General features: G+C 44.8%; 1 protein-coding gene across 3 annotated transcripts in view; it reads right to left on the bottom strand.

Annotated features, from left to right (window-relative positions):
• The window catches only part of LOC146683698 (growth factor receptor-bound protein 10-like), a 73,105-nt gene that overhangs the window by 43,216 nt on the left and 3,434 nt on the right, over positions 1–26,455 (bottom strand). For 2 of the 3 annotated variants that reach the window (XM_085447125.1, XM_085447123.1), the window contains exons 1-2: positions 5,750–5,835; positions 3,291–3,396 (exon numbers count right to left, since the gene is read on the bottom strand). Coding sequence is in view for 2 of the 3 variants with exons in the window: in XM_085447123.1 (XP_085303249.1) it covers positions 3,291–3,341 (51 nt within the window). In the remaining variant the exon portion in view is untranslated. Of the gene's footprint in view, positions 1–3,290; positions 3,397–5,749; positions 5,836–26,455 lie in introns of those variants that run through there. The other variant, XM_085447124.1, reaches the window with a different exon arrangement.

Genomic DNA, 26,455 nt, shown 5'->3' on the forward strand with positions numbered 1-26,455 from the left:
TGTTTGAATGACACATATAAAATAATCTGAAATGGAATGAAAATTAATGAAAAAGCAGCCAATGTCCAAAGAAAACTTTGAAAGCCTAGAGAACTGCTCAAAACCTTTTTAACATATTAAAAGAAAATCTGTCTCATTGGAAGCAAAATATAAAGAAATGAATGGCGTCAGATGCTTATTCACAGCACTGTAACTCTCATCATGACCCTAAAATGACTGGCTTGCCCAAAGCAACCACAACAACACAGCACTGTGTAATATGGAAGTAAACACTGAAGCCACTGTGGACAATGTTCATCTTTGTTTTATGTGCAGTAGAAGCACATCTTTTTGTTTTTTTGTGGGGCAATACCTGCAATTTCTGTGTGTGGATCCAGAGCCTAAGACTAGAAGTTGACTTTAGTTCTTAACAGAAAATTATAATTTCTTAATGGTGCCACTATAAATACTTCCGGTCTACTGATGGGAAGCTTTTGTATCTTTGACAAAGCATACAGTCTCATCCGACTTAGCCAAAATACTTCTATATGCATTAACAAAAATCTGTGCTAAAACCATCTTTGAAAGATTTGCTACGTTGGAGGTAGCGGTGTTGGCTGCACATTCTTTTTCTCAAAACGATGCTTTGTTCTCCGTCTCGCTGTCGCATTACGCTGATTTCCAGAATGTCTCTGGGCCAGAAACTAGCATTAAATATTGAAGAGCAGTTTTCCAAGATTTGAGTGATTTCTTGTCCTGGGTTTTGGAGCATTAAAGCTATATCTCACTGAACGAATGCTGTGGCTCTACAGTTTCCATCAGCTTGACATACTGGGGTTGCTTTTGGACAGACATCCTGTAACTTCTCTTGACATCGCCTTCATAAATAGCGAGCTCCCCTTTCACTCCATTGCCCAAAGCACTGACATCAAGGCACTTCAACAAAGTGCTTTAAAGGCTGCGCTTCCTCGAAAGCACAAACACAACTGAGCGTGCCCGTCACCATGCTCGCACATAACCACTTACCTGACGTCTGAGAATATAGAGACACAAACTGTCAGGCAGAACAGACATGTTTAGGAACAAATGGTATCAATGCTGACGCTGAAGGAGAGAAGCAGAGGTTAAACGCTTCATTCTTTCCGCTCTTAGCAGTTAAAGTCATAACTCATCAGAGCTTTGAGACTGTGGACAGTGGTCTCTTGGTCTGTGGAGAGCATGTGTGTGCACATTTACAAATACATCCATAAGAAAAAAAGGGAAAGCAAGGGTCGCCGCCCGTTTAATCTGAGACCTCCCTGGCACAGGTCCAACGCTCTCAGTAAGAGTGCGAGACACAGGAACACACATAAGACTTTGCTGCCCAAATTCCCAAACATGACCACCATTATGTATAGTGTTATGTAAGTACAAAGAAAAGGGGCTTATTTGCTCCTTATCTCTAAACACTGAGCATAAAGTCATTGCCGCGCAGAGACTCCATGTGTGCCATGCTGTTTCATGACAACTGGCAAGCTTTACATGAGCAACATACACACAGACCAACACAAACAGAGCAATGTTGTAACCCACTTCTCTCCATCAAACTATCAAACTTTGGTTTTTCTCTGCTACATGCAGGGTGGAGGAATGTTGTTTTTCGATGGGGATTCAATTCACTATTCACTGCAGCCTTACTGGGGCAAAACTCTTTCCTGGAAGCTAACGTGAACCAGTCTAACTTAATGTCAGCTCAGCAGGGGCTCAGCAGTCCCACAGTTTGGGTGAGCAGGATTTTTGTCCCTCCACTAAGAGAAAAAAAAGACAGCGGAGACTACATCACCTCCATCATTCCATGGGTCCCAGCAAGACATCATACCATCAATCCAGTGCTTTTAGGCCTGTCACACAACAAAGCCCAAACTTGTTATTGTTGTTTGCTTAGCACTCTATTTATAGACCTCCATGAAGCTCTTTAGCCAAATTCTTTAGGTTACTGGAGGGTTGGAAAGGAGAAAATCCAAGCTGAGAAACAAAGGGCTCATTCTGCAGGAGTTGGACAGTGGAACCAGGTCTGTCGTGTTGCACCAATGCCATATTTCACCAAACTAAGCTGGGATTCGCTCACTTTGAGGCAAGCAAACTTTAGCCCACTGCTAAACTTTAACCTTGGTCTTGCCTCATAATCAATATTTCGGTGGTTTCATCTGTTAATGTTTATCTTGGTTACCCAGTTGACATATTCAGTACAGCAGCTGGTTTCCACAAAAAAAGCTCTGCTCATCGTTACTGCTAAGCACTCAGCACCAGAGTGCATTCAAAGGTGGCTAGCTTACTAGGAAGTCGGAGAACTGAACAACTGCAATTATTCTTGGAGCAGCAACACAAATTTCAAACAAATGATAATTTAACTATCTGTTATATATGAATAGGCAACCGTTTGCTAGTCTCTTGACAATATTATAAAATAATAATGTCATATTTTTTATTTACTACTCGGAGAATATCAATCTTTTCTATTATTTGTATCCGTTTTGATAACATTTTAGTCTCCAACTTATTTCTAGCACAGCAGTTAGCCAACTGCAAACTTTGTGCTGCTGCAGCTGGGCTGAAGACACCAGTGCATGATCATGTTGGTTTTTACGGCCATTTTAATAGTCAAAGATTATACAGAGGGCGCTATTACAACAATTTGAAAACATGAGACATGGGAAATACTTGGTGAAAAAACCCCACTTGGCAATGGGGTTTTTTTCCCGGCTTTGACTTCTCCTCCTATAACAGCGCTGATGTGGCAGTATTGTCTTAGTGACGACACTTATTGTATCGCAGCAGCGACCAAGGCCTTAAAAACAGGAATAAATATAAGTGACTGTTAGGTGATGTTGCCTAGTGGACAAAGCGACCAACCAACATTAGCTACCAACCAACATTAGCTACCAACCAACGCGAGCCACCAACCAGTGCGCTAGGTAAGCAATGTCCCCTAGTGCACACTGCATGAAACAACCAACATAACTGGTATACCGAGGCCTTTAGTGTTAGCATGCACACAGGACAGCACCATCTTCTAAAAGCATGATGGTAAATGTGCACCATGTCAAACAGGCAAACTCATAAAAGTAAAATAAAATAATTTTTGTTTGGTCCAAGATTATACCAAAATTTGTCTAAAATTACACAAAAATTAAGAATTCTTCATCAACCAGCAAGTGTCACTTAGTCTTAAAGTTGATTAACTGTTACGTGAAAACTAACTCCAGTTTAACATTACTTTTATTCCCGTTCTACCAACAAACCCACATACAGCTGGAACATTAAATGTTTACCTGGTAGTTCGAATGACGTAAGAAGTAGTCAGGGCATCCCGCTAATGCCATGATGTTCCTTCAGCGTTCCCTCTGCAGGGAATAACCCTCTGGTCTCACCAGCACTCTGCACAAAAAAGAAACAGACTGAATGAAGAACAGCACTAAAATCACAGAGAAAAGTCAGTAAGAAAAAAAAACACAGGGTTAAAATGAAGTTTTAATTAACAAATTTCACTAACTACTAAAGGTGGATCTGGGATTTTGTGCTATACATTACACAACAACTTTGCACAACTGGTATCAATTTTCTAAAGACAAAAGTCCTGCACCTCCTTCTCACCTAAACAGCAAAGCTTGTCTGTGCGACTTAGTGTGCATGCACGGTTGAACATGTGCACACACAGTGTAAACACAGTCATTGTATACAATACACACACAGTTCCTTCACAAAGCCAGTGGCTTAGAACTAAATAAGAATTTCTCCTCTCCGAGTGAGCAACACATGACCACTCTCCACCACCTGTGTGTGTGTGTGTGTGTCGTCTAGGAGTCGTCTATTTCCACTGCATTATCTGCTGTGAGTAAGCAGCAGGAAGTTGCGCGCATGTGTGTGTTTGGAAAGAGGACTCGCAAGCACAGACATACACACACACAAAAATCCATCTCAAGCTGTTCAGCACTTAGTCTTCTGTTTATTTGTCTGCAGCATTTAGAAAGAAAAAAACTCTTACTTGCATTTACATACCAAAAACTCCTTGCAGTCACATTCATATGAAGATAAACAGGCTCATTATAAGCCCCGTGTAATGTCACTTTGGAATCAGATTTCTGTCTTAAACTTGTTTCATCGTCTTAGCTCGCCTGCTGGTGGAAGTCCCAGATCACTGTTGAAATCTAATCGCTGATCCTCTTTAACTCCTATCTGCCTGTCCAATTTCACGGAGAGCTGCAATAACATATTAGAGATGCCCAGCTCACAGACTGGATTCATCTGTGAGCTCGAGGAAAAATAATAAGCTTCCTCAAAGAGAGAAATGATGTTATGCAGCCCACATACACATTTTTTAGGGAACTGCTGCAACTGATACTGCTTCCAACAAAGGTTCAGCAAACCCAATCTGCTGAAACCACACACAGAGCTGCCTCTCTCTCTCTCACTAAATAGCTCCTCTCACTCTTTGACGATTCCTCTTCACTTTCTCTCCCAGCATGTCTCCATTGTACAGGTCATTATATAACAGATATCAGATGGTTCAAACAATATCCTCCTCCTCCTCCTCCTCCTCTCTCCTCACCCCACTAATTACTGTTTCCACTGGGGCTCTGCTATCTTTAGGTTTGCTCTTCTGTCAGAGGCATACGTTGCAGTGCAGCCTCTGCGTTCCTGATAACTGCACACTTTTTTTTCTTAATATATTACATGTTATTGCACAGGCTGTTCGCAGCAACCAAAGTCCTGGCCAAAAGGGCAAGTGCCGCCGTCGTACGTGCAAATTAATAAGCCTGAAAGTGCCAAAGACAGAGCTCTGTGTGCTTGACATTTCCTGACATTTGTGATTCCTCCTGTGGAGAGAGGGAACAATTCAGCTTCGCTGGTCATATGGGGAGATCTGGAGAAATTAAACAGGGCAGGGAGCAACTTAATAATGTCACACGTGTGTGAGTGTGTTTAACACACCCACTACTACTACCACATCTTTCCAAGTGCATAAGGATTCAGATTTTTAGCTACACTCACGGTCTGTTGTCTTATGAAGAGCACACACTCACAAAACTCCTTAATATTACCTGAGACCCAAACAGACATGAAGTCTACTTTGTGCATAAGATAAGAAGGAAGGAAGTTTAACAGCATACAAAGATTAAACCTACATTAAGGCACAGCTTGGAGCTTTATGACAGCCCATTAAAACACACACACACACACACACACACACACCTAGCTTATGCTCTCTGGGGAAGCAGTTCCCTACCATGCTGATGCTTCAGATAACTCTTGTCCCAGTTCAAAATCGGAATTAGTGGAAGAGGGAGGAGGTACAATAGCTTTAGGCACTGATGGAGCATCTGAGTCTGACTGTGTTATGAGGTGATATGACAGCTGTGAGCTGAAAGATTGAATCCCCTCCTTCACTATCACCACTACAGCCAACGCGTGTTTCTAATATTAAAAAATAAATATATGACAACTTTACAGTCATCTCCATAAAAGCGAAGAATCTGATCACTTAGAGTAGTGTGGCAAATTTAAAGAGTTACATAATGACTTTGCCTCTCACAGCACAGCAATAACTGTCATTAAATACCTTTTTTCTACCAACAAGGTAGCTCATAAATTGAGTTTACATCATCTCTAAAGCTCCTTTGCGTCCCGGCGCATGACCAGTAAGTATGTATAGACCGGCTGATACTGAGTTTAACGATATGCAGTCCTGATGAGAGATATTAGTTCCCAAACAAGTATGCAAAGCGCTTACGGTAATGAAAAGGCAAAATCGTGTCCAGGACGGAGAAGCACCCGGTGCGCTCCGGCTATCCTCGTCTGGATGTCCGCACAAACTGCTTTCCCCCCCTTACCTCCACCCCCCCAGGCTCCACTCTGTTGTCTTCACCTTGTTCCCCCCTCCCCACCCCACCCCGAGGTGCTTTCCTTGCACACGTACAACGCTCACACAAGTAACGCTCGCTCGCCCGCGCTCGCACACATGCAAACACACGCATGCATGCACCGCTCATTCCGCACTTTTCGACCAGCTGACTCCTCTCGCTCTCTCTCACATGCACGCAGACACACGCCAGCGAAGGACAGCCTCCTCCTCCTTCTCTCTCCCCGCCCTGTTCACTAGAACACACTGCAAAAAATACCCCTTTTTTACTTTATTGGCTCGACATGTCTGTAAAAGTGGACTATTTTTGCAGTGTGTTCAAGACCTGGCTGTAACCCTCCGAGCAGAAGGAGGACTTCAATGTATGAGCCAGTGGCAGCCCCAGAAAAAAAATTACATATGGTGGAAACTGCATATGAAAAATGGAGTCACCATGAAGTTTTTTTGTTGTTTGTTTTTTTTAAGCAACATACAGTGTTGTGCAAAAGCCTGGAGCCTCCTCCTATCTCTCTATATTTTGTTTGGAAAATGGGAAATAAGTGAAGTGTTTATTGAAACTTGCAAACATGCATGAAATAAAGTATATGAAGGCAAAAATAGAGTTTGTGCAGTTCTAATGAGCTTGAAAGTTCATATTTGACCACCTGTGCAATAGGGAAGGGTCTCTAGCAAAGTAGAAGCTCTGTTAAACAGCATGCAAGAGTGAGCATGGCAAATATTACCTTAAACCTTATTGACAGGTAAGCACGGAAAAAGGGGACATAAGCATTCTGCATCTAAATCAAATCACACTGAGCTGTTTCCAAGGCTGTACACTGTTAGTGTTGCTTGGGGTCATATCTTACATGGGAAATGGCGCACATTTGACAGCCTGGGCTCCCCTCTTGGCAACAGCAATGGACACGTTGATGGACGAGCTCAGACTCTCTGTGGACTATATCTGAAGAGCACATGGTTTGTACTGACAGAGCAGGTTGAGGGGAAGCTGGAGAGGCAGAGGTACGCTTTGGAAAGAAGACTGGAGCAATGAAATTCAGCAGATCCGAGGAAGAATACGTTTGTGAATGAGAGAGAGAGAGGACGGTGGAAGGGTTACGGTGCAAGGAGCAGAGGTGGTGAAGGCAAGAGTTTAAGTGCTTGTCTTTCACTGTGCAGTGAAATGGACAAAGCCTAAAAGATGTGAAGAAGAGAGTGAGGGCAGGGTGGTGTGGCGGAAGAAGAATGTCATGGACTGATTTGGGTCAGAACGGTAGCATCAAAAGTGGAAAATAAGGATTACAGTATGAGACTAGCAACACTAGATTGCCAAAAGTACTCACTTGTCTGCCTTCACACGCATATGAACTTGAGTGACATCCCACTCTTAATCCATAGTGTTCAATATAATGTTGGTCCACCTTTTGCAGCTATAACAGCTTTAATTCTTCTGGGAAGGCTTTCCACAATGTTTAGGCGTTTATGGGAATTTTTGACCATTCTTCAGAAGCACATCTATGAGGTCAGACGCTGACATTGGGTGAGAAGGCCTGGCCCAGAGTCTCCAGACTAATTCCTCCCAAAGGGGTTCTGTCTGGTACAGAATAGTCAAATTCCTCCTATCTCGCTCATTAATGTCTTTATGGACCTTGCTTTGTGCAGTGGTCCACAATCATGTTGGAACAGGAAGGGGCCATCCCCAAATTGTGCCCACAAAGTTGGAAGCGTGAAATTGTCCAAAATGTCTTGGTGTGCTGAAGTTCCTTCTTCCTTCTTGTACTTGGTGAGGTAAGGTTTGGATGCAGCTGCTCGGCCTGGTTGACAGATCCTTCACTAGGGACACCACCTTTCTGTACATAAAGCTAAACAATAGGGGTGCAACGATACTCGTATCGACATTGAACCGTTCGATACAGTGCTTTCGGTTCGGTACGCATATGTATCGAACAATGCAAAATTTTAAATTAATTTTCTTCTGACGAGGCTGTCTGTGTTGGAGTAGTCGAACGCAGATTCACTGAGCGCAGGGCAAGCTAGCAAGACAGAAGTTAAGCTCTCCTTGCAACATGGCAAATTGAACCTCCCCCACCCTCATTCAGATCTGGCGTTTGGAACTATTTTGGTTTTCATGTGACGTATGACCCTGAAGGTAAGCGCGTCATGGACTAAAGTAAAACAGTATGTTGGATGTGCCACACAATGCTCAATTACATGGGTGGGCGCTAGCGTGTTAGCGCAGTTAGCTCGTTAACGTGTTGGCCGTCCAGCCCCATGCACGGGGCGATCAGGGGTAGCTCGTTAACGGAGATTTGCCGTGTTGTGGCGTTAACGTCATTTCAACGAGATTAACCTGAAAGCACTAGTGGGAACACAACGAATATGACTGCACATTTACGCCGACATCATCCTAGTGCAAAGACAAGTGGAAGCAGACAAAAACAACAAGCACGCATGCTACAAACTTTAGCAGAGTCATTTAGACAGCCGTTAGCACATGATTCTCCTTATGGGGACCTGATATGTTTAATATGCTGCTGAGAATATAGCCCAGAAGAAGCGGATAGTATAGCTTTTATTTTGGAAAGAGCCATTTCTCTGTAATAAACTCTCTTTTCCAAAGATGAGTGATTCCTCAATCAGATACAGGGCTCGCAAAATCGCTAGCCCGACGTCCCGGGGCTAGCGATTTTTCCAGTCGGGCTACCAAAATCTATCTCTGCCCTGCCCGTCGGGCTATCGTAGGAAGGAAAAATATATGTCAATGCTTTTGCATTCTTTCGGAAATGTAGCTGGGTAAGTATGTCATTGGCATCGGTGAGCCACTGTCAATATGTGACATATTGAAATCGCGTTTGAATTTGCGCTTGTTTTTTTGCTTTCACTTTGCAATCGCGCGAACTGTGTATAGAGAGCGACAGCACTGATTGGTGAGTGATGATAATTTGCGCACCAATTCCTCTGACGTCGTCTTATCAATCGTTAGCTTACTATGCAAACATGACAAGTGAAATCTCCCGCATCAAGCTTAAACATGTGAGAGGTTGATCGCGCAGAGAATCGCTGAGCGTTATGTGAGTGCGTGTGTAAAAGCAGCAGGATATATATTTTAGTTCTGCTGAGCCAAATAAGACAGGTCAGGGTGAAGAAGTGACAGCCAAAGAAAAGCTTACCACAAAACGGAGAAGTTATGACAAATCAGACTATAAGGCAAAAAGAAAGTGCAGCTTTATGGTTTCATGGACAAAAGAATTTCTGTGGCTGCAATATGACGAGCTAAATAACCAGGGCTGCACATAAGTGGTCCGCAGGTGCGCATTCGCTGTCAAAATAAAAAACGCGCACAAGATAAGAAGTTGCAACGCGTGCTTGCGTACATAAGATTTTCAGGAGGAGGACAGACATTTGTTTAGAACTCTTAAAGATGTCGAAGAAGCTCCTTTAAGCAATTACTGTGATGTTCCTCCACCTCCAAAGAAATGTCAGGAGTCCGAACCACAAAAGCGTATTCTCGGAAAAGTAGTTGCAGGAGGTGAGCTGGCTTCAAACAAATGATGAACGCACAGAGATGTGGTGCAGAATGTGCCGTGAAAATTTAATAAATGACAAATTAAAAAGGCATGAACATTTTTTTTGTATCGAAAAAATATCGAACCGTGACACCAAAGTATCGAACCGGACTGAACCGTGAATTTTCTGTATCATTGCACCCCTACTAAACAAGGAGGTCAGTAATAATAAGACACCTATCCACTCATTCTCTTCCGCTTATCCTCATCAAGGTCATGGTGGGGCTGGAGTATGCTGTGTTAAGCTGCTGTGGTCATTCTTCTTTGAGTACATCCCATCAGTGCAGTGGTGCATTTACTCTGTGAGGAGGCTGAATTCACTTGAGATTTGCACGATCATGAGAGACTCTGTTTTGCCAGCCTTCAGTTGATGTGCTTGAGAAGACAGCAACTGATGAGGAACTACTGGCTAATAAGGTTGTAGGTATAGGTCTATTTTATACTTAACAATACATTAATGCTTAAATGAGTCACCTATCACCTGTTTTAATTTTCTATACAAAGACGGCTGTCTGCCTGCTAGCTTTCACATCTCAAACTGCAGCTTGTTTAACTTCTCCAGTGCTTTTTCCCATTCAATCTCAAGGCTTAAACAGTCAGCATCATCAATATTTGGCTTAAGTGAGTGAGTAATAACCCATATCCCAAACCAACAGAGCTTGAAATAAGTCACAGCAGTGGTAGCTGCAACTACACAGCTCTCAGCAATACTAGCAACAACTTCTTTTACAGGCATTAGATTGTCTGCGCTGTGCTAGATTATCTTCAACACCTCCTTTTATTTGCATCTATCAGCCAGTGGCCATTTGCAAGCTCAGGTTTCATCCACTTATAGGTTAACTAAGCCCTCCACTTTATCTACTGTCAGACTGAGGACACATGTTGGGGGTTGACAGCAGATAACAAGGAGGCTTGGAGAAGTAGATTCGGCAAGGAGAAGGACACTTTATTTGGATGACGATAACCCTTATTTCATTACAGCATTCATTTGTTTCAAGGTCAGACATTTCTGGACGCTTAAGGTGACGCTGCCTCTGCCAGTATGACAGCTGAACTTCTGACAGTAGAAATAAGCTTTTCTGTAGCTCCAAGCAGACATCCCTCTGTGTAAGCCTGCAAAATCTCAAACATGAGCCTGTATGTGCATGAGCCCGATGCCACGTGTATTTTGGATGTCCATGAACTTTTCAGAGGAAACTGGGCTCTGTAAATAGGTCAAAGGTAAAAGCTAGTTACAGATCGTGGGCTCCATGTAGGGCTTTGTTTACAAAACCCACATTAGAAGATAGAGAGGAAAAACATATGGAGTATCAAAACACCTCATCATCACATGGGAGTGCTTATACCCAGAACTTGGCAGAACTGGTCTGACATCTGAGGCAGTTCTGTAGCAGTTGTAGTCATTAACATAAAGACTCCAGTTCTTATCAGATTGAAGATTTCAAGCAGTGTGTTGTGGTCTTTGGGCTGGTGTTTACAGCAGCCAGAGCAGAGTATCAAAAATAGTACACAATCAGAGCTCAAAATAGTACACAGCACAATAAGAAACCTCAGCCCAGTGAGTCTAAAAGCGACAATTTTGACACAAACTGTAAGATGCAAAAATAAATAAATAAAAGACAAAAATAAGTCTCACCCACCTGCTGTGAAGGGCGTCTGTTTGCAAGAGGAAGCCAATCGGGAGAGAGTTGGTTTAAAAGGATGGGAAAGAAGATAAAATGGTATGTTTCAGACAGAGGATCAACTTATTAACTGGGAATCATGCAAAGCTGCTCTAGCAGAGTCCAGGAAAAGAAATGTGGGGCAGGAAATCACTGCTGAGACTACAAAATATTAGCTTAATGGCTGCACCAAGCCTCCAGTTGTGCACATCCCCTGATGCTAGTAGTTATTCGACAGCAGAACTGTGGAAGAGGTGATTGGCTAGGGAAAAAAGCCCAGACAGTTGGAGCTCTGGTTAATTCTGCTCTTCAAAGGTTACTAAAGTCAATCCTCAAACACTCCCAACCATTTGTTGAATGCCTGTCCTTCAACAGGTTTTTACAGGAAGTCAAAAATTATGAGTATTACTTCCTCAGGTCCAAAGGGTATTATTCAAAGACTTGAGCCATCGAACATTCAACATAACAGTATAGTTGTCATTTATTCATAATCTGCATACAAATTTAGTGAATTCTGAATGTTTCAAGTTTCTTTAAATTAATGGCAGTGTTTGTTTTCCCTGCAACATCTCTTGTTTCTAACGGGCTATATAGGAAAGCATCTGGAAACTGTAAAAAGACAAAACACAAAGAACAAGGATTTGTTCAGTTTTTAATCATTTCCCCCTTTCTTTACTAATAGGTACAGTGCGACTGTAGAAATCAGAGCCCAATTGAAACCAGAGACCCAGAGCCACTTCAAAGTAAAGTGCCTTCTAGGAACGCTTTAAAGGTCTGGCTTGGTCCAATGACCAGTTGGTCCCTCCGCTCTGTTTGTTTGCATTCATTGGCTAAATGCAGCAGCGTTACGCAACAGACAATGGCAGCAGAAGCAGCTTGACGCTTCCCACTGAAATGGGTCAGCCGCACAAACACATGGACGTGCGCAGTGTTTTGAAAACACAGGAGAAGCGTGGCTGTTACATAAAAATTCCTCTGACCCTTGTTGGGAAACAGCCTTCCCAGATGTGGTGGAATCTGAGTCTCTCAGGGACATGGGAGGTCAGTTCAGAAAACACACACAACACTGTGGGCTTAATTGTCTCCAGTTGTAAGTTCAGTGTGCAGCATGTTAACACGTGACGTCTGACAGCCTAAAGTAACTTCAAAGCACTACCCTGGTCTGGGTGTGAACGGGAGACTTACGTGTAAAACGGGTGGGATGCCATGAATGGTTACGTCACAGACTCGACCTATTGTGCCACGAGAGTCTTGAAACCTGTGAAAGCTCCACAAAGTTCACAAAACTGAATCCGATCACATGGATTTAGGTCAGAGCATGCCGGTGTTAGTGTGTGTCCTTTCTTGCAGGGTACAGCGTGTGCACTCACAGCATGTTTTGCAGGTGATTCATTGTGTAAGTTTGTGTTTGTGGGTGTGTCCGTGTGGACAACTTGACTGTGGTTGGGTGGTCTAGGAGCTGTTGTTGACAGCCTGCTGGTTTTTTAATTGATATTCACCTCTGAGCTGGAATGCCACTGCTTCTCCAAACATAATAGAGCACAGAGATTTCGGTTTGGTGCAGAGAGGTGAAAATGGTGGCCAAGAAAGCAAAGACCTACATGAAATAATGCACAAGAGATGATTAGTTCTTTCTAGGAATAGCAGTGCGGTCCACCCCTCCAACACTTTGGACCAGATGGAAAAAGCTCAGCAGTACTGGATGATTTTGGCCTGTGCTACGCCAATGTTCACAGTGATCTTATTGTAAATTTTGAAAATTTGCTGGATTTTCCCAACTTCTGCTTCAGAGATTTTTATACTGCTATAATTTCTATTAGACATCAAGAAAGGGAGATTTGCTTTTCACAAATTGGAATAGTACTCCTGGGCCATCACTAAAGGTTATATAAGAAAACAGATATGTGACACAAGCAATAAACCGAGATTTTTCCAGTCGGTGTGTCAGTGGTGGTCTTTTAACCCATTTCACAAAACTCAACAAATTGTAGTTAGAGAGAAGACAATGAAAGAGTCACTCATTATGCCAGAAAGCTGGAATTAGCTCTCCGATAGCAACTGTAAGCTTTTTCTAAACTTGAATTAGCAAAATGGGGGCTAAATACATAAGGAGCAATCAAAATTTATGGAACTCTACTGCTGAAAATCAAGCACCACCCCTCATTTGCATTTGGCCCCTATCACCTTCAAGCCTGGCTATTTGGCCGAGACAGAGAGCAAATATGTCAAAGTCTCTGGCTATGGCCCTGACACCAAACAGTAGTCTTCAGTGTAAAAATTCCCCCCTTGGTGTAAGACTGCCTTTACAGCATTCTACCATAATGTCCTGATACGTTCCGAGACCATTTCATCCAACTGACCTACACCAGCCTCATTCATTAGAACTGGCACCCTGTGACTTCATACTCTTCCCAAACTGAAATTCAAGCTGAAAAGTTGCCATCTTTAAATTTTTGAAGCAATCAGTGGTGCACTGAAAAGTGCAAGTGCAAGTTGTCTGAACAGAACACCCAAAAAAGTGAAATTTGAACAAACACCTTCGTTAAATTTATTCTTGTTGCGATGACGTGATACAGTCTAGCAAAAGTGTGGTCAGTTGCCTGGACTCACAAGATTACAATGTAACAAAAATTCTGTATTAGGCTTTGTAATCATAGCTTTCCTTGTTGTTTGAAGTATGCAGTGACAGCTCGGTGGTGCGGCGGTTAGCAGTGTTGCCTCAAAGTAAGAAGGTGGACTCAAATCTCTCTGGGTATTCCTGCTTCCACCCACAGTTCAAAGACATGCAAGTGTGGTTCGATTAATTGATGATTCTAAATTGCCTATGAATGTGTTAATTAGACTCTACACTTTGTTGAATGCACCAAAGAACAACTCTTTAAATGAACTTAAAACAATCATGGAATGGATTTCCACATAATAAATGAGGTTCTATTTGCATTAAGTACTTTTGTTGGACTAACGTAATTTGCACGAGTTGAATTAACTCAATTAAATTAAGTTGGACTCACCTGCAGTAAATAAGTTGATTCATATGATGAAACTGAACTAAACTGAAAATATGATGGCATCACACAGCCACAGCACTTTTACGTTTTATGTGAATATTTAGTTTCAGCAGGTTTCTGATTAAGTTGAATAATTCCTGACCGTGTTATGGTTAAAAGCCTTCAACAAACCTCTCCCTGTAGCTATGTTAGCATGAAAACATTACCACATATTAATTTCCACTCAAATAAAACTTTAGACATTTTCCATAAAATGTATTCCATAAAATTTCCCAAACATAAGATGCAGAATGTCACTGCTTTCCAACACATATCTGGCACATTTCTCTGGGCTTCACTGTTGTTTTAAAACTAACCCTGGTTGTTGATATCATTTCAAGCCTCATTAATCCCCCAAAACCTTTATAATCATTAAATCTATTAGTTACAAAACATTTTTTTTCAGTCTTTTCTCCTCCTTGTGGGATTGGGATATAATCAGGCATCTACATTACAAACTTAAATCTTATTAAGAGCTTGGAGCACCGTGCTTGGATTCAGAGATTTGGAGTTCGTCTTGATGTCGATAAGCCCACAACACGCACACACAGACATTCACAGACAAGTACATTTTAATTGTTTTATTAACAGTAAATCTATATCCAACACAAAACCTCCTTTGATCTCCACTTCAGGATTTAACATGGGAACATTGGTGCTAATCGGGTGAGGAATTGTACAAGCTCCATTTGTTTGGGTCAGTTTAAAGCAAAGTGTCATCATTAGGGAACTTCAATAGAGTATTATTGTACTTTTTTTGTTAATTAATCAGAATCAGAATCAGAAACTTTATTGTCATTGTCATGAGAACAACGAAATTAAGAATGGTCCCCGATCATTGCATCATCCCTAGCAATATCAAAATATAAATAAAACAATAAAATTCAATAAATAAAATAGATAGAATACTTAAAATACTAATAAGATATAACAGTAAAACATTCACATACATTCCCACACACATGCTTCAGACCGTGCATAGATTAACACAAGAGTGGCGTGATGGACATTTTTTTGTAGTATTCAGATGTGTTATTGTGTTAATTAACACAGAAATTTGACTGTTTTGACTCGCTGTGAAAGAATTAACCGTGTTTTCAACCTAGATTATGTGACACATGATGGACATTATTCACAGCATGTACTGTATTCTCTGAGCGTGTTGATGTGTGTGCGCTGCCCCCACTCCCCTCCAAAGTCGCTTAGAGTGACTCAGAGCTCAAAGTCAAAGCTGTAGATTAATCCACATAACAGGAGCTTTTCCACTAATAACAGAACATTCTTTTCATTCTGGCTGCCTGGTACATCAGTGCCAGCGAGCGTCGGCAGCAGCACCAGCGCACAGATATCATATCTGAGCTCTAATTTTAAAAACAACTATTAAATACCGTAGATCTTAACAATGGAGATTCTTCTGTTATGATTGGGAGATTTATAGGGGTAAACTGTCGGCCAAAGTGTGAGGGAAGCCACTCGATGTCCAAAGTTGAAGACAAATTGAAGTGTGAAGTGTTTTTGGATTTTGTCTTGGTTGTATTTCTAAAAGGCACGCACTGCTAGCAAGTGTTGAACTCAAGTTTCAAAATGTCTCTTTAGCATTTGACGTGAAAGCAACAGAAGCTTCCACTTCTCTGTATGACAGTTGATTGAGTGCCTGGATAAAAATCAGCATTAACTGCATGAACTTCCAGTACTACCAAATTTATTTCAAATGCTTATCTCCCCGCCTGAAGCAGCTAGTCTCCACCGAAAAAGGAAAAATGATATTGCATGGGGCCTTGGCTATTGCCAGGCAGGTGTTTGGGTTGCACTGCTGTTTACTTGATTGCCATTCAATAACAAAAAAAGTGAGCATTTTTTCACAATAAATTAAAAAAAAGAAAAGAAAACTAATGTTAGAAATCTTTCACATTGTTGATAATGTTTTCTCTGTATTAATGCAGGATCTTTACCTTACAATATGAAGTGCCCTGAGGCAATCATTGTTGTGATTTGGTGCTCTATTAATAGTGCACAATTAAATTGAACTGAAGTGCATTTATGATGGACACTAAAAAATGTTTTGTTATGATATGCTACTTCCTTTCAGCCAGACTGAACAGAAGGACTCAATCAGAAGGCATTTAGTCTTTTTAGGCCAAGGGGATCGTGGTAACAAAGTATATTTTCAAGGCAAGCTGTAGATCTTTAGCTTCAGAGTTTTAAGCATCAAGAGGTTGTTGCGATCAGAGAAGTCCAGACTTCCCTGATCCCAACCACCTCCCCCAGTTCATCCAGTGGGACAGTGAACCATTTCAAAGGCATCTGAGAGATATAACGAGGAGGTATCCTAGTCAGATGCCTGAACCATCTCAGCTGGATCACCTTATCTTATTGCTAAGGGACAGCTCAGCCACCATTCGGAAAAAGCAAACATCTGCTGCTTGTATAGAGCATTTTACCCACAAGTTTAAACATCACAGCTAAGTGCAAGACACTGTGCTTTATGTTTAAGTAATGAACTGTTAGTTCTGATTATTATTATGATTTGTGATCTTCTGTTTGTTATATTCTTAGTCTTTGGATTAGGGTTTTCTGTGTTGCTTTCCCATGCCTCATCATGCCTGCATTGCCCCCAGCTGTGTCTCCATCCTGTTTCACATTTCCTAATCACCTCACTAGGTGATTAAGCCCTGTGTTTTTCCCTGCCTGTTGTTGTATCCTCCGCATTAGTTGTGTGTTTCTCGTGTGTCATGTTTGGTCAGGTTATGTCATGCAAGGTCATCAACTCCTAGTTCAGGTCATCCTTCCTAGTTTGAATTTTGGTTTTGTTTCTAGCGTTCATGTTTTGCGTGTCTTAGTCATTTTTTGCCAGTGAATAAAAACTGCCACCTTTAAGTTTAATACTCCATCTCAGAGTCCTGCATTTGGGTCCAATCCCCACCCGCCACACAGCTCACTGTGACAGACACTAAATGTAGCACAAACCAAATTTCAACTTTGAACCTAAAATCTAATTTTGTCCCTGACACTGGCTTCTGAAAAAAAGAACCAGCCAAAAAGTTCCTACTCAATCAAAATGTGGTCCCTAAAACTTAACTGGGTTCTCACTCTTGGAGTTTGAATAAGCAGTTCACAAGAAAGCTATAACGTGCAATCTGGCCATTTTGAACGGGCTCAATCAGAGACACATTCATTGTGTGCATCATAACAGCTGCCCTCTCTTCAAAACTAACTTAATTACTGCCTCTGTTTGACGTCTTTAGCAGAAAGCTAAAAAATGACCTTTGTTACACTCTGCAGACGGATACTGCATTAGCACTTTTGAATCCATCCATCAATCTATTGTCCAATGCCATCCCCATCCTTACAGAAGTCTGCTGAGAGGTACAATTGTGGCATATGCTTACTAAATTCTCTAATCTGTTCAGTGGAATTTCAGAAACAAGAATGGGTGCAGTATAATAATCTAGTTGATGTTGTTCATTGTGGAGTGCCCTCTTTTCTTCTGCTTCAGCCTCTGTAGGCCACAGCAATTGAGTAAGCGGGGAACAGAAGTCCCGTTCTAAAAGAGGAATGTTCTTCCTGCATCGCTAAGTATTCACTTTTATGAGCACACCAGAACAAAACAGTACTTGAGCAATAATCATTTGAGGAATTTAATTTTGCCTCAGCTAAATCACTTGGAATGTTTGCATTGCACCTCCAAAACGGGGGTCTGTCCCGGCACCACAGATTTTCATTATGAGAAAGTGAAGGCTGGCAGGAAAAATTAGAGCTGTCAAGTGAAAGATAAACACAGCAACAAACACTCAGTGAGGACTGTAAATTAGTTTCTGAAGTAACAAACAAAAAGGTGTTTCACATTAATCTTTTCGCATTTGTCATCAAGTTCTCAGAGTGCGGATTTATCTGTATTACTGTCATGGTCCCTGTGCCCTGCTGGTCAATCCTCTATTGGGCAATATGTTTGTGGTTTGTTTTCTCTCTCACTCTCTCTCTCTCTCTCGCCACGGCGATGCTCACTGCGGGCTCCCGCTGCTGGCCCACACACCTGCTCATCACCACACCGGCCGCTGATCCCAGCTGATTACTGCACTACTTAGATGGCGAGTCTGCACTAGTCTTCGCTGGATCGTTGAACTATCAGCGTCAGTCAAACTTGTGTATCTGCCAACCTGTATCTTGAAAGCCCTTTGTTATTATCCCGCTAACCCGACCTTTTGTGTTTAGATCGTTTTTGGAACCGGATTCTGAGAGGAGTGACTGAGGAGGAGTTTTTGTACAGAAAGTGTGGAGCACCTTTCCCCTAACCCTGTTTCCCACGGACCCTGGCGACCCGGACCCTTTTCCCCCTGCACATTGTACATAGCCACTTGGTGATTGTGTTCACTGTGAATAAAACGCACTGTTCTTCGCTTAAAGGGAAACCCTGGCCTGCGCCTGAGTCTCTTTCGGAACCCTTAACAGAACGATCCAGCCATTATGGACTCAGCAGGACAGGACCCCGCAGGACAGGACCCCGTGGGCCGGGCTCTGGCCGCCCAGGAAGCCGCGCTGGTCCGCCATGAACAAATGCTCGGGCAGCTACGGCAGGATGTCGCCGCATTGACCCTGGCAGTGGCACAGTTAATACCGCTGGAGGGAAATGCGCAACCAGGGAATCCCCAGCCGCCCAGCCCGGCTCCCCAGGCGGCACCGCCCGCCGTAGCGTCAGGTAGCTCACCGCGGGTCGGTACGCCGTCTGACGGACCTTTACCCACACCGGAACCATTCTCGGGTGAGTCTGACAAATGCGCCGGATTTTTGGCTCAGGTGTCTCTGACGTTTCGCGAGCTGCAGCGTTTTCATGGCAACGATGGGGCGAAGATAACTTATTTAGTTCAACTTCTGAGGGGCCGTGCACTAAAGTGGGCCCAGGTTGTGTTAAACTCTGATCCTGTCATCACCTACGCTGACTTTCTCTCCAAGTTTAAGAATGTGTTTAACCCAGGCACCGGGGCAGAGGCCGCTGCTCTCCGTCTCCTCAACTTCAAACAAGGTAGGAGAAGCATGTCTGATTACGCTATCGACTTCTGGATTCTGGCAGAAGAGGCAGGGTGGAATCAGGAGGCGCTACGGAGCACGTTGCTGAACAATGTCAGAGAAGAATTAAGGGACGAGCTAATCATGCGTGATCTCCCTGCCTCCTTTAATGAGCTAATGTCCCTGTGCATTAAGGTGGATGAGCGGTTACGGGCTCGCCGGTCGCAGCGGAACTACAACTTCCATGAGGCTGCGGGAGTCTCTGGCACCGGCGCCATGGCGGATGCCGGCCCCTCCCGGACTCACGAGAGCGGGGACGGAGAGGAACCCATGCAGCTGGGCGGCTCCCATCTCACCGCGGCGGAGCGTCAGCGCCGGATTACCGCCGGTGAGTGCCTCTATTGTGGTCACAGGGGACATGTTGTGGCTACCTGCCCTTCGCGGGCAAAAGGGCGCGCCCGCCAGTGATGGTAGGAGTACTGGTGGGCGAGCTGAGCCAGGAAGAAGCTCCTCCCCGTTTAACACTACCGGCCACGCTTTCCATTCACTCTAAGAGCCGCTCCCTATCGGTGTTAATCGACTCTGGGGCGGAACAAAACTTTATTGACTGTCAGTTAGCCCGGCAACTTGGGTTACTATTGGAGCCCCTGCCTCATGCATTACGTGTTACGGCATTGTCAGGTCAACGCCTTCCAGACATCACTCTGGTGACGGAGCCTGTCGAGCTCACCCTCTCTGGCAATCATTCTGAAGAAATCTGTTTTTTGGTGTTTAAAGCAACTCGCACTCCACTAGTTCTCGGCCATCCTTGGCTACAACAGCACAACCCTCACATAGATTGGCTAAAGGGGCGTGTCACTGGGTGGGGGGAGGACTGCCACATGACCTGCCTTAAAGCAGCCTCGCCTCCAAGCGTTGAAACGCCCTCTTCTGGGGTATTGGAATCAGCTGATTTAACTAATGTGCCCTCTGTTTATCACGACCTAGCTGAGGTGTTTCAAAAGGCCCGCGCCCAGTCACTCCCTCCGCATAGACCCTATGACTGTGCTATCGAACTGCTCCCGGGAGCTCCTTTACCCACCAGTCGGCTATATAGCATCTCACTTCCAGAACGAGACGCTATGGACAAGTACATCACGGAATCCCTGGCTGCCGGCCTCATTCGGGCCTCCACCTCTCCAGTCGCGGCAGGCTTCTTCTTTGTCGAAAAGAAGGATAAAACCCTCCGGCCATGCATTGACTATCGCGGATTAAACAACATCACAGTAAAGAATAAATACCCTCTGCCGCTCCTCAGTTCTGCCTTCGAGCTCCTCCAGGGGGTTACTGTTTTCACCAAACTGGATTTGCGAAACGCATACCATCTGGTTCGCATCCGTAAGGGCGATGAGTGGAAGACCGCCTTCAACACCCACCTCGGCCACTTCGAGTACCTTGTCATGCCCTTTGGTCTCACTAACGCCCCTGCGGTGTTCCAAGCCCTGGTGAACGACGTGCTCAGAGACTTCATTAACCGTTTTGTTTTTGTCTATCTAGATGACATCCTGATCTTTTCCAGAAACCAATCCGAGCACGAGACCCATGTCAGACAGGTCCTGCAACGACTCCTCGAAAACCGATTGTTCGTCAAAGGAGAGAAGTGTGAGTTCCACGTCTCCACCGTTGCATTCCTGGGGTACATAATCGACCAAGGAAACCTCCGCCCGGACCCTGTGAAGGTAAAAGCCGTTGTTGAGTGGCCGGAACCTCCTAATAGGCACCAACTGCAACGTTTCCTTGGATTTGCCAACTTTTACCGGCGGTTCATTCGGGACTTCAGCCGAGTTGCCTTGCCGCTGACCCAGCTAACCTCTCCCAAGCTTCCTTTTCAGTTGAACAAAGAAGCTCAGGCAGCTTTCCAAGAACTGAAGAAACGATTCGCCTCAGCCCCCATCCTGATCCAACCCGACCTCACGCAGCCATTTGTGGTCGAGGTCGACGCGTCCGACTCAGGGGTTGGAGCGGTTCTGTCGCAACGGAAGGATGGTAAGCTCCACCCTTGTGCCTTCTTCTCCCGCCGTCTGTCCCCTGCAGAGAGAAACTATGACGTCGGGGATCGGGAACTGCTGGCGATAAAACTAGCCCTGGAGGAGTGGCGGCACTGGTTGGAGTGCACGGCTCAGCCTTTCCTCGTCTGGACAGACCACAAGAACCTGGCATACCTACAATCAGCTAAGAGGCTCAACGCTCGACAGGCCAGGTGGGCCCTGTTTTTCACCCGTTTCCACTTTTCCATCTCTTACAGACCCGGTTCCCGGAATGTCAAACCCGATGCCCTGTCCCGTCAGTTCTCAGTCTCGGAGGACACCACTGAGCCCGCTCCCGTTCTCCCCGCCACCTGTGTCGTGGGCGCCATCTCCTGGGGGATCGAAGCAGCCATTCGGGAGGCTCAGGTGTTGGAACCGGATCCGGGAGGCGGGCCAGCCCAACGGCTCTACGTCCCTCAATCAGTACGTTCTCAAGTGCTTCAATGGGCCCACACTGCCCGCTTTACGTGCCACCCAGGGGTCCACCGCACTATCAACTTCCTCCAGCGCTACTTCTGGTGGCCCTCTCTGACTAAAGATGCTCGGGAGTACGTCTCCGCCTGCGCGACCTGTGCCCGGAATAAACCATCTCATCAGCCGCCCGCTGGACAGCTCAATCCCCTGCCGACTCCGTCCAGGCCGTGGTCCCATATAGCTTTGGACTTTGTAACCGGACTGCCGCAATCAGCAGGCAACACTGTCATACTTACCATCGTGGACCGTTTTTCTAAAGCTGCCCACTTCATAGCTCTACCCAAGCTTCCCACGGCCATGGAGACCGCACGACTGCTTACCCGTCATGTGTTTCGTTTGCATGGGATCCCGGAAGACATTGTGTCTGACAGAGGCCCCCAGTTCACGTCTGGCGTCTGGAAGGAATTCTGCTCCTCATTAGGAGCAAAGGTCAGTCTGACCTCCGGTTACCATCCCCAAAGCAACGGTCAGTGTGAGCGAGCTAACCAGGAGCTCGAGGCAATGTTGCGGTGCACAGCGTCCTCCAACCAGTCCATCTGGAGTGATGAACTACCCTGGATTGAGTACGCCCACAACAGTCTGACTTCCTCCGCCACTGGTCTGTCTCCCTTCGAGGTCTCACTGGGTTTCCAGCCGCCTCTCTTCCCCTCTGTCGAGGGTGAGCATTCTGTGCCATCTGTCCAGGCCCATCTACGGAGGTGCCGACGAGCTTGGCGGGCCGCACGGACGACGTTGCTGCGCACGAAGGACCGAACCAAACAGACCGCAGATCGCCGCCGCACACCTGCTCCAGCATACAGCGTGGGACAAAAGGTATGGCTGTCCACGCGCTTTGTTCCTCTCAGGACTGAGTCCAAGAAGCTCAACCCAAACTTCATTGGTCCTTTTGAGGTTTCGGCGCTGATCAACCCCGTCTCTCTGAAACTCCGGCTGCCCCGCAACATGAGGATTCACAATGTGTTCCACGTCTCCCAAATCAAACCTGTACAGAATAGCCCCCTGTGCCCTCCGTCCAGGCCCCCTCCGCCCGCCCGGCTTGTGGACGGCTTGCCCGCCTATTCCATCACGCGGATTATGGACTCTCGCCGCCGCGGGCGTGGCTTCCAGTACCTTGTGGACTGGGAGGGCTATGGCATTGAGGAGCGATCCTGGGTTCCGCGGGCCGCTGTCCTGGACAAGCGTATGCTGCGGGCCTTCCATCTGTCTCATCCTGGTAAGCCTGGTGGGTCGCCGGGGGGCTCCCGTTGAGGGGGGGGTACTGTCATGGTCCCTGTGCCCTGCTGGTCAATCCTCTATTGGGCAATATGTTTGTGGTTTGTTTTCTCTCTCACTCTCTCTCTCTCTCTCGCCACGGCGATGCTCACTGCGGGCTCCCGCTGCTGGCCCACACACCTGCTCATCACCACACCGGCCGCTGATCCCAGCTGATTACTGCACTACTTAGATGGCGAGTCTGCACTAGTCTTCGCTGGATCGTTGAACTATCAGCGTCAGTCAAACTTGTGTATCTGCCAACCTGTATCTTGAAAGCCCTTTGTTATTATCCCGCTAACCCGACCTTTTGTGTTTAGATCGTTTTTGGAACCGGATTCTGAGAGGAGTGACTGAGGAGGAGTTTTTGTACAGAAAGTGTGGAGCACCTTTCCCCTAACCCTGTTTCCCACGGACCCTGGCGACCCGGACCCTTTTCCCCCTGCACATTGTACATAGCCACTTGGTGATTGTGTTCACTGTGAATAAAACGCACTGTTCTTCGCTTAAAGGGAAACCCTGGCCTGCGCCTGAGTCTCTTTCGGAACCCTTAACAATTACAACCTAAACTGCAATCAGATCTGAAATGTCCAGAGCAAACTGTGAACTGCTGGGTAACTGCTGACATTGGATAAAAAATCAACATGTTGCCACAGTTTGGATGGAACTTCTCATTTATACAACCCCTCAAACGGAGTCATATAAATAAAGCAACTGCACTCCAATTGGTGCTTATCAGCTCTACTCCAACTCAACAAAAAAACGACAACAAAAACATACCATTGAAAATACTGCTGTGTAACTGCAGACTCTTTGATATATTAAACTACTGACTGTAAAACAGATTACAACAAACTTTTCTTAGGTTATGCAAAGATTTTCCTCTGTGCACCAAGCAGGCAGGCAGTTGCCTCCCATCATGCCCCGTCTCCCTCTTTAAGTATCAGCTATCTGCTGCCAAAAGCCTGACTGGATATTAATAGCAACACTCCCAGAATCTAAACCACATTTGTTTAGGTCAAGGCTGAGCTCAGTGTCCATTAAACAGAGTAATTCAAATGACTCTGGCAATGCAACGAGATAAACTAAACACATCTACGATGAGCTAACTGACTGAGATGGAAAAATCGATTGAGGACGTTAATCATTTTGAAACTGGTGGCAGTGAGTGCGAGCTAAGCATTCAGCAACTTGGAGCTGGACTATCCCAGCTGGAGTGAGGGGGATCTGTGAGTCCTGCTGCACAGCAATCAACTGAGCTTTCTGAGCAGTTTATTTTTAGCATTTATAAATATGCATTTGAATTCAAATGGCAGTGTTAGGTTTCATTACATTTGTCTTTTCTTTGGTGTTCACTTTAACAGACTTTTTCTGCAAGTGTCAGAACTCAAATAAGTGGAGGCGTCTACTTAAAACAGCGACATCTAGCGCACAACGCTGATTTTGGTGGAAGTTATCAGAGCTGTAAAGAATCTAAAGACCCATTGCTTGTCCACTCGGGTGACTCAGGATCAAACTGTTAGCTAGGGAGGAGGGTATTTTTCAGAGCATCTCTCCAGGTGCAGCACACACTGTGACACCCATAATCTAAAGTGTAGTACAGCACAGATTCCTGCTTTCACTGCAGCCCAGCAGCTCAGTTCGGAGCAAAAGATTATTGCTTTGTCTGTGCCCAGCAGGACTTTCCGTTAAAAGTGGCGAGGAAAGGTCAAGTAGGAGCAAATCTGAGGAGCATGATGTAACAAGTAAGACTGAGAGTGCGGCTGGGCGGCCGGTACCAAACCCTGCTGACAGAGTCCAGAACATTCTCTTTTAAAAGTCAAGCTTCATTTTTCTCAGAACGGCAGGAACAAAATCCAACAGGAAGGGGGGGGGGGAGAGGTGTGTGTGTGTGTGTGTGCGCGCATGACAGAGAGCCTGTTCTGCAGGGCTGTGTCTGAACTTCTTATATCTTTGGAACTGGCATTCCCCCAAGCCCTGACACATCTGTCCAGAGTCTAACGACCAAATGAGAGGGAGGAGGGGGAACACAGTGTGGCTGTTTTGTGTGTGTGTGTGTGTGTGTGTGTGTGTGTGTGTGTGTGTGTGTGTGTGTGTGTGTGTGTGTGTGGATATTCTATAGGTTAATTCCAATCACACCCGTGAACGCTCATTTCAAATGGTAACAAGGACACACACTGTACTGTAAAGGCCTGCAAAACACTCCGGAGCTGTGAACACAGGTCCAAACGTGCTGAGTATCTGTGGTGAACATGGTTAGGTAAATAGTAGCTATGATAACCCTGAGGTTAACCTGGCCGCTCTGATTGGCTTATCTCTGCACGATGGCTTCAGAAAACCTGGTTGCCAGCCAATAAAAACATTTGGAGGGAACACTCTGCCCCAGTCAATGTCGAGAAAACCCGTTGTGCTGAGACACACAAGGAGTGAACCTGTGAGGAGTGTACACTAGATATAGCCTTTCATTACATGCAAGGCCTTGTCATTCCCCCTGTAGGTTGTTTCCACATATTGTTTTTAAAATAATTTAATTTCTTTTAGCTGGTTTATGAAGGCATACAAACTTAGTGCTGCATGCTGTAGCAAACATATTATCACTTTGTAAAGCTACTTTGAGTATGCAAAAGAAAAACAAAGCAAAATATGAATTTAGGTATAACCACAGTAGCGACATTAGCAAGCTTGCTGTAGCTACTTAAGCAAACGATACATTAGACATCTGCTCGGTTTTAAGGTAGGCCAACCTATGCCGCTCCATAATAAAGCTGCACATTATTCAGCTTCTTATTCATTTCCAGACATATAGTAAATTTAAAAGCTCAGGTCCAGAGTAGCTGCAGATGGTCTTAATCCTGCTCTCCATGCCAGACATGACAGCATGATTTTTTTTTTTTTTTTCACACCCTATGCAGAGCTAGCAACAGGAAACACTGCATCATAGTGAAGTGTGGCCACAACAAGTACAAGATGTGATGTTGAGTGTGGTTCAAGAATGTCAGTAGCTACTTTTTCATGGTTAAATCAGGTTGAGAATAATCAACAAGAAAGTTCCAAAAGCTGCAGTTCCCCATATGGCCACTTGGGGCTGGCTACAAAAGTCTGACTCCCATTTTAAAATGCTTGTTGCAAAAAAAGAAGACTACATAAAATTTCTAGTTGTAGGTGTAGTCACATTGACTGACAGATGGATGTTAGGCTTCACCTCTTTGTGGTATAGGTGCTTTTCAGATATAATTCATTACTGCACTTGAGTAGTGTTTTTTTATTTATTTATTTATTTCTGGAGGGCGGTGTTTTGCTTTTGCCACAACACTGGAATGACTGCAGGTGCCTGTAAGTTGCGGTTGAAGTACTTTGGGATCTTGCTAGTCCTACTGAAGAGGAGCGAGCATGAGAGGGAGTTACTTTTGTGTTAGCTAATTTCAAATGCAGAGTTTCTATCAGCTCAGCAAACACAAACTGTTTGTGTGCAGTTTGTCACAGTGTGTTGCTGACTACAGGTCCAGCTGCTGTATTTCACAGGAAGAGAAAA

This window comes from Copadichromis virginalis, linkage group LG22 (genome assembly GCF_057382275.1).
Source record: "Copadichromis virginalis isolate Kocher_CV1m ecotype Utaka linkage group LG22, C_Virginalis_male_GT1.1, whole genome shotgun sequence".
Classification (NCBI taxonomy): Eukaryota; Metazoa; Chordata; class Actinopteri; order Cichliformes; family Cichlidae; genus Copadichromis; species Copadichromis virginalis.